We start from the raw sequence: 8,203 nt of genomic DNA, 5'->3' as shown, positions 1-8,203 counted from the left end.
TTTTTTTCCTCTCCAAATCATACAGAAGAATCGCATCTCTAGCTTCAATTACACCACCCACTTGGCTCGGGATATAGTCAAGAAATATCTCACCATGGCTTCGCTTTCGGTGCTCCATGCCGTCAACCATCGTCTCACGAACATTCCGGTCAAGCAACTCCCCGCCATTACAGCGAGCTTGGCCATTTCTCTCTCCAATTGCGGGGAGTTGCTGTCCTCGACTCAGTCCCTGTCGCAAAAGTCCAAACCGGGAAAATCCGATGCCAGTTCCGACAATGCGATCCAGATGCATCGGTTGATGACGCGACTGTCGAGTCTGCTGCAAGATCGCAGTCCGGAAGGGCGATGGACGGCCGTGGTGTTGATCAAGGCGGCGGTGGAGGCCGGACAATGGGAGATCCTCCGCTCGTGTGAGCCGCTGGTGCGCGGACTTATTGCGATCCTGACGGTATGATTGAGATAGGAGAGAATCTAATGGAGAGGGGTGATCAATCTCGTGGCTAATGAATCAGAAACCCGATCCCAATTCCACCAAGAAAATGGCCCTCATCACCTTGACCCGCATCTTCCACCTCACCTACCAGTATCCCACCCTCGTGCGCGAGATTACCACCCCGTCGCTGCCTGGGTTCGTCACTTCCGCCTTGAACCTGATCTCCGTGAAGGCCTCGTCCGAACCCGTGCGCCGCCTGAAGCCCCATACCCCCTTCGTCGAGATCGTCCTCCAGGCCCTCGGAGAGCTGATCGTCCGTCACCCGACCACCTTCCGTCCCTTCTCCGCTCAGATCCATAGCGTGCTGCTGGCGATCATTGGGTCGACGTCGCCGTGTTTCCCGGATCCGGTGGTGAACGTGGCGGAGCGCCTATTCGTCTCTCTGCACCAATGCGCGCCCAAGAACGCTTCGACCGACGAGTGGAAGAGCGCCTGCAACATGACCATCGCCTCGGCGCACGAAGCCGCCCAGTCCGTCTTCCGCTCGGTCGTAGAGCAGTGGGAGTCGGTTGATCCGACCACCCGGAGGTCCGCGAGATCGTCGGACTACACCAAGGAGGTGGGTGGCCAGGGGGATGCCCTGGGACTCGGGGCCTGGCAGAGTGTACACGCCGGCGTAGATCGGCTCGTCATGCTGCTGCGACTGCTCTCGACATTCTTGGGGACCCCCACGGCATCAGCCGTCGCCGTCCCCATCGGCGCCATCCTGGATCTGACGTCGCGACTGACATCGCTGACGGTACCCTCCCCCGGGAGAGAGGTCCAACCCAACCAGCAGATCAGTCGCGTCGAGCGAGAGGAGCTCTTCACGGAGCTACCCCGCATCCACACTGCCTGCCTCGAGCTGCTGCTCACGCTCTCGCGGACCCTCGAGTCGGCAGTGACCCCCGTGGGCCAGACCATCCTGGAGCAAACCCTCTGGGTCTTCCCCGCGGAGCGATTCAGCCGCCAGGTGCGCTCGTCGACCTACGAGCTAGTCCAGGAGCTGCTCCCGCACCTGGGTCCCACGATGTCCCGGCAGAGCGTCTCCGCGTTGACAAACCTCATCCGGGCCTGCTGCAGCGATCTCCTCCCACCAACCAACGACCAGACCGGCCCCGCGGCCGACACCAAGGGCAAGCCAAAATCCAACCCGACGACCGCCAACGCCGACTCCTTCCTGAATCCAACCCTCAAGCAGACCCGGCAGGCCGACTCGTCCTCCTACCCGGACCTGCACCGCACAGCCGTATCCTTCCTCCCCGCCGTCCTCATGCACGCCCCCACCGAGCACTTCTCGCCCGCCCTGCGCGCCGAAATCGACCGCACCATCATCCTCACAGCCGACAAAGACGCCATGCTCGCCAGCGTGCTCAACCCCATGCCCGCCATGAAGGGCCGCGCGGCCCCCGCCAGCATCCTGCCCTTCCTCGCGCGCAGCGCGCCCACCTCCCCCGACGTCGAGGCGCTCATCCGCCCGCGCATGCCGGTCCTGATGCCCACCTCAACCATCGGCACCTACGACACCATGGACGAGTCGGAGTCAGAATCTGAATCCGACCCCAAACCCACAACTACCATCCCATCCCACACCAAATCCGGCTTTCTCCACACATCTTCCTCCGCCACCACCATGCTCCAATCAGCAGCCGCGCCCCAGCAAGCCCCGACCCTGCAAATGAGCAAGCGCACCTACGAAGAGGAGCCGCAGGTCCTCCGTTCGCAACAACAGCCAGCAGCGCAAACCACCGCGCCTGAACGGTCCCACAGCAAGAAGCCCCGCGTCTCGGCTGAGACCACCCCGGCGCCGTCTCTGGGCGCCGCCTCACCGGCTACTTTCACAGGCACGGCGGCCATCCCGGCACCCGTGGACCCGGAGATTACCGCTGCGGCGGCCCCGGCTCCTGTGTCGGCTGGTGGAGTGGGTGCTGCGGCGGCGGCGGAGGAGGAGGATGGGGATGAGAGTGGTGATGATTTGCCTGCTTTGAATCTTGATCCGGATACGGATGATGATGATGATGATGATGTGAGTATGGATGGTTGATTGGTGATTATAGAAAGAGGGGGTAGAATATAATGCATGCATATACTACTATCACGTTTAGTATCTTTACCTGTAGTGTAGACATTTAATATGTATTCGTGTACGTCCAAACTCTACTTTCTTACCCAGGTCTATTTATATCTAAATATTGGAATCAAAAGATAAAGACAAAGCGAGAGGAAGAACGGGAGGAAAGAAGAAAGGAAATCACATAATCCGTATTCCCCGTTCCCAAAAGCTCCCCCCATCCCAGACCCTCATCCACGCGCCCTCCCAACACCACCAGCCCTCACCATCCGTTCCCGTTCCCAGGCCCACGCCCCGCAACAGACTCACTGGTAGCGGCTCGGTCAGGAACAGTCCGCTGCGAGCAAAGTCATCCACCACGAGCGGGCCCGACCAGGCTAGCCAGACGAAAACGAACAGCAGGTTGGCAGTGCGGCGCAACCACCGTGGTGGAGGGTGACGCGGGGAGGGGAAGAAGATGGACGAGCATGCGGAGGAAAGGATGTCCTGGATCATGATGCCGACGGCTTGCAGGAGGAAGAAGCAGCACGTGTCGCGGATGGGGTGCGTCTCGGCGATCTGCGTGTAGCTACCGCAGGCATGAACCAGGCCACTCAGCCCGAACCCGATCACGGCCGTTGCGATTCGGCGAACGGTGCGGTTGGTGGCTAGTCTGGTGGGAAGGAGGTGGGACAGGAGCCATTTGGCGGACGAGGTGAATCCGAATCGGAAGAGCTGGTGCCACCATAGGACCCAGCAGCCGGCGAGGCCGTGGTCCAGGAGAGAAGGGAGGCAGGAGCCGAAGGCGGGGGGGTAAAGCCACGGGGCGTCAAGGGGGGCTGCAGTGAGGGAGCGGGCGGCGTTGGGGAACCTGAGTGACAGGCCGAGGAAGATGATTGGGTTGAAGGCTGTCACGTAGCTCAAGGCCGCGAAAACACCGATGCCAGCTAAGAAGAGCCGGTAGATGCGGATTGCCCACGGGATATCCGGGAGTATGGCGCTGATTGGAAACGGAGCGGGTGGTGGCGGGGATACGGTGCCTGTGAAGAAGTATGGGTCGCGCATCATGAGCACCTTGACCACGTCCAAAAGGAGATAGGCCTTGAGACAACCCATGAAGGCGGCGCGTAAATGGGACCATCCGTCCACAGTGCACGTCGTTGGGGCCACTGACCAGGGCTTCCTAACGGACGGGGAGGAGCCCAGCTGCGCTTGCACCGACAGCGGCAGAGCATCCATGGTGGGCAGACGCCAATTCCATTCAGGGCCACGCATGTTAAATAGCAGGCCGAGGGTCCAATTTAAACGATGTGCCAACCTCTGGGGATATGGCTGCCACACCAGATGCTCCTCCAACGTGGGGTCTTTCGAGGTGTTACTCGTGACGGCATCCCCGTCCTGGCCTGCAGCTTTGTTGGATTCTGCGCCTAGACAGCGCCGCTCGATCCGTTGGAAGTCCCGTTCCGGATCATTGAAGACAAGAAGAGTGCCGCACCAGATACTCCACCACGCTGCGAGAAGGCCTGGCATATAGCCATTCCCTCCCAGCAGCGACCGCCGACGCAGGATCACATCACAAGCCACGCCGATGGTGAGGCACAGAACTAGAGGTCGCAGGAAACGCGTTCCCCTCCGCTGCGGGATCAACAGCGCTGATAGGGAGAGACCTATGAAGAGAAAAAAGTGCCAGAGAAAAAAGGGGTTAAAGTCTCCGGTCCCAATGAGGGTCTCAAGGCGGTCTCGATAATCATGATTGATTTGACGATATGACCGCAACGCAAGATCGGCCATAGAGATCTGGATTGGACAAATTCTATCGCGAGCTGAAACCCAATCCGTGCGATCCACTAAGTAAATGGTTCTGTGATGTTTATGCTTCCGGTGTTCTAGGGAAGAATTCAGCCGTGCCGCCACCCAAGAATGCTCTGTTGGCATCAGAATGTGCAGTCGGTCAGCCACGAGTCTGCTTAGATAATAATATCCAAGGAGTCGGAGATTTTCTTCCTCTCGTGGTACAGGATAAGTCACCCAGGGAGATTGAATAGTGGACTGGTCATATCGTGAAGATTGATCTCTTCTTATCTATGTATGCAATGGGAATTCATCATTTCCCATGGCATTCTGTCTAGTGTCATTTTTTTCGACCGTGGATCCGGCTCCATTGTAAACATGACTCTCTAATCCAAAGATCCAGTGGGCGAAGTCCTTGACTGAAGGCGCATGTTGCCAGACTTTAGTCTATAACCCTATTGATCTGAAGGGACAAGGGAAAGGTTAGCGCAGAAGAAGGACGAGTTGAGATGGGAGGAAGGAAAGAAGACAAGAAGAGAAGAGGAGAAAAGGAAGAAGAAAAAGAAGGAAAAAGGACAGGAAGTCTCGTGACTGGCAACGTGACCTTTTCTTCATAATTTTCCATCTTCAACTTCAACTTCACTTTCATTTTCACTTCCATCCTCGCTTCTCTCTTTCTTATCTCTCTTCCTCCTTGATTAACGTCCGGGTAAAATATGGTCAAGCTTCCCCAGCAGTGGATACGTCTCCGACCAAACCACAGAAGGATTCCAATCTTAACATAAGCCCCCACTTTTATCCCCGGTCAAACGAAATGAGCTTTCCACTTATTCATAGTAGTCTGGCCCCCCTCCTTGTCCATTTATGACTCCTGGTTAATAAGACGAAAAGACAAGAAAAGGAGAAAAAGAAAAATAATGACCACTGATTGTTTCCCCTCGTGTCCGGATCTCACCATCCATCAAGAAGAACCCCTGTCAACGTCCTATCAAATGTAGATGCTTCCCAAGGCTCTGAAGGAGGTGTTGGAGATGGAGCTCAAGGATTGGCGCCTAGCCTAGTCCCAACAATTCGCGTATGCCCAATCTTATGCTATGAAATCTTGTGAGGAAGATGGCTGCATAACCGACGATTTGTCGACCCACTCGCTCGCATGGAGGTAACCTGTCTCTCCACCGACATCGCTGATTGGGTCAAAGGGCGCCACCACTCTTGTTGACTGGCGTTAGTCGTCTTAGCGATTGCTCGCATAACATTCGAAATACACGGCACAAGGGCGTTTCGACGGAAGAATTTGAAAGAAGATGAAGGCGCCCAAGGAAGCCAAATCCATGCGGGCCCCGCTCGCTGTCTTCGCCCGGTCCACCGGATGTATAATTATGTACAGAGTAAGCACGGTGTACTTATGACCAATTCATTGTGCAACTTTGCGGCTGGAGACTATATTAAACGAACTGCCCGTCCACTTTTTTTGCCATATCGTTGTGATTCTTCCACCCAGCACCCTGACTGGCCCCATGGTGACCACCTGATAAGAACCGACCCTCCCTTCCCTCTCACCCCCATGCACTGGTCGACGCAAATTTCAGCCTCCCCACGATTTCGTCAGCGGTGACAGCACAATTCATCCGAGTACCATACAGACTCGTGCGTCGAATCTCTTCTCTCATGAGCAATTCGACAGCCGATGCGGGCGAGCCCGTCAAGCCCACTCGCATCTCACACTGGCGCCTCCTCTTTGACCAAGGAGTACTCACGCAGGAGATCATCAACCATGAATATCCGGGGTCCGGCACAGAGGAAGAACCGTACGCGGTCACCTGGATCCCAAATGACCCTCGCAACCCCCTCAACACGTCCATGACGACCAAATGGATCTATACCAACGCGATGGCTTGGGCTACCCTCGCCGTGTCGATGGTCTCGTCGGCATACACGGGCGGTATAGAGCAGATTCTTCAAGAGTTCCGAGTGGGGACGGAAGTGGGCACGCTGGGTGTCTCCTTGTTCGTCGTCGGATTCGCCGTTGGCCCCTTGGCATGGGCCCCGTTGTCGGAGCTCTTTGGCCGCCAGTATTTGTTTTTGGCCAGCTACTTCGGGCTCACTGTGTTCAACGCCGCGGCCGCCGGCTCCCCGAACATCGAGTCTTTGATTATATTCCGGTTCCTGGCTGGGGCATTTGGCTCGTCCCCGCTCACCAACGCCGGCGGCGTCATTGCCGACCTGTTTCCCGCCAGCCACCGCGGCCTAGCCATGAGTATCTTCGCGGCGGCGCCCTTCTTGGGTCCTGTGTTGGGCCCTGTCATCGGAGGCTTTCTCGGCATGAACGCAGGCTGGCAGTGGGTACTAGGCTTCCTGGCCATCTTTTCCGGGGCGCTTTGGATCTCATGCAGTCTTATTGTGCCCGAGACTTACGCGCCGGTCCTGCTCCAACGCCGCGCCGCGCGACTCTCCCAGCTCACCGGGAAAGTTTACCGGAGCAAGCTCGAGATCGACCAAGGCAAAAAGTCTCTGGCGGGCGCCTTCAAAACGGCTCTGTCTCGTCCCTGGATTCTTCTCTTCCGCGAGCCCATCGTGCTACTTCTGTCGATCTACATGTGAGACCCCGTTTACGTATTGCTTGGATTTGGTCCGAAGCTAACCATAGACAGGGCGATTATATATGGAACGTTGTACATGATGTTTGCTGCCTTCCCCATCGTATTCCGTCGTGACCGGGGGTGGAATCAAGGCATTTCGGGCCTGGCGTTCCTTGGAATCATGGTGGGCATGATGTGCGCTGTTACTTACACTATCATTGACAACAAGCGCTATGTGAAAACGCAGGCGAGGCATAATGGATTTGCACCTCCGGAAGCCCGTCTGCCTCCCTGTCTCGTCGCCTCGATTGCCGTTCCCATCGGCCTGTTCTGGTTCGCCTGGTCGAATGGCCCAGAGGTCCACTGGATGGCCAGCATCACCGCCGGCGCGCCGTTCGGATTCGGCATGGTCTTGGTCTTCTTGAGTCTGATGAATTATTTGATCGACTCGTATACGATTTTTGCCGCATCCGTGCTGGCCGCCACCTCTGTCCTGCGCTCGCTCTTCGGTGCCGCCTTCCCGCTCTTCACAACCTACATGTACAAGGATCTGGGCGTGCACTGGGCATCCAGCATCCCCGCCTTCCTCGCCGTGGCATGTGTGCCCTTCCCCTTCCTCTTCTACAAGTACGGCTCGTCCATCCGGGCGCGATGCAAGTACGCCGGCGAATCCGAGGCCTTCATGCAAAAGATGATGGCCCAGGTCGTCAAGCCCGACCAGGAGCTCAAGGCAGAAGAGACCGGTGCGGTCCTGGAAGAAAAATCGATCGGCGAGCAGGACTCGACGCAAGCAGACTCGTCCGCCGATCAACTCGGTCCGCCGGGTCCCAGTCCCGCTGCACAGCGCGCGCATTCGATCGCCTCGCAGGCGTCGTCGGGCCCCACCCATGCGACATCGCAGACCGTGTACGATGCAAACCCTTATGACATCGATCGCGTGAACACGCGGGAGTCTTTTAAAAATTAATATGGTGGACATAAGAAGGTCCGACATTATACATATTTCTATTTAGAATAATATCAAGCGTGCATGGGGGCGAGCTGACATTGTTTGTGCTGTTGGCTGCTCCCCTCCCCTTTTCCATATTGTGATCTTGTAGCATGACCTCAGGATAGCTTTTAATCTAAGTCAGATATCTGCAACACACCAAGTTAATTGTGGAGAATGATAAAAAGGACAAGAGACACATATGAACACAAGTTTCTAAATTCACTGCTAAATGGCTATGAAAGACAAAAGTGCCGAGAAAGAGGCATCAAATAGTACACGACGCTACAAAGAAACCAAACCCGAGACACGATATAACGCCC

The 8,203-nt window shown here is 56.5% G+C and overlaps 3 protein-coding genes across 3 annotated transcripts; 2 read left to right on the top strand and 1 right to left on the bottom strand.

Annotated features, from left to right (window-relative positions):
- The first annotated feature begins 31 nt into the window (after positions 1–31).
- BDW47DRAFT_134431 (RIX1/PELP1 family protein) lies at positions 32–2,562 on the top strand. Its single transcript, XM_024818076.1, has 2 exons — positions 32–448; positions 513–2,562. The coding sequence occupies exons 1-2, from the start codon at positions 95–97 to the stop codon at positions 2,514–2,516; spliced, it is 2,358 nt and encodes a 785-aa protein (XP_024668322.1). The 5' UTR covers positions 32–94; the 3' UTR covers positions 2,517–2,562.
- A 161-nt stretch (positions 2,563–2,723) lies between these two features.
- On the bottom strand, positions 2,724–4,313 carry BDW47DRAFT_120510 (wax synthase family protein; the record flags this gene model as incomplete). The annotated part of the gene is made up of 1 exon (XM_024815498.1): positions 2,724–4,313. The coding sequence occupies one exon, from the start codon at positions 4,311–4,313 to the stop codon at positions 2,724–2,726; it is 1,590 nt and encodes a 529-aa protein (XP_024668321.1).
- Positions 4,314–5,777: 1,464 nt separating this feature from the next.
- Positions 5,778–7,968, top strand: BDW47DRAFT_112540 (MFS transporter). Its single transcript, XM_024814188.1, has 2 exons — positions 5,778–6,910; positions 6,965–7,968. The coding sequence occupies exons 1-2, from the start codon at positions 5,982–5,984 to the stop codon at positions 7,857–7,859; spliced, it is 1,824 nt and encodes a 607-aa protein (XP_024668320.1). The 5' UTR covers positions 5,778–5,981; the 3' UTR covers positions 7,860–7,968.
- The last annotated feature ends 235 nt before the right edge of the window (positions 7,969–8,203 follow it).

Source organism: Aspergillus candidus, assembly GCF_002847045.1.
Source record: "Aspergillus candidus strain CBS 102.13 unplaced genomic scaffold BDW47scaffold_66, whole genome shotgun sequence".
Lineage (NCBI taxonomy): Eukaryota > Fungi > Ascomycota > Eurotiomycetes > Eurotiales > Aspergillaceae > Aspergillus > Aspergillus candidus.
The sequence above is the reverse complement of the archived record's forward strand: the minus strand, read 5'-3'. Positions and strand labels throughout refer to the sequence as shown.

Coding starts and splice junctions, on each gene's coding strand:
- BDW47DRAFT_134431 (XM_024818076.1), top strand. CDS start 95: ATGGCTTCGCTTTCGGTGCTCCATGCCGTCAACCATCGTCTCACGAAC. Junction 449..512: donor GACTTATTGCGATCCTGACG/GTATGATTGAGA, acceptor CTAATGAATCAG/AAACCCGATCCCAATTCCAC.
- BDW47DRAFT_112540 (XM_024814188.1), top strand. CDS start 5,982: ATGAGCAATTCGACAGCCGATGCGGGCGAGCCCGTCAAGCCCACTCGC. Junction 6,911..6,964: donor CTACTTCTGTCGATCTACAT/GTGAGACCCCGT, acceptor AACCATAGACAG/GGCGATTATATATGGAACGT.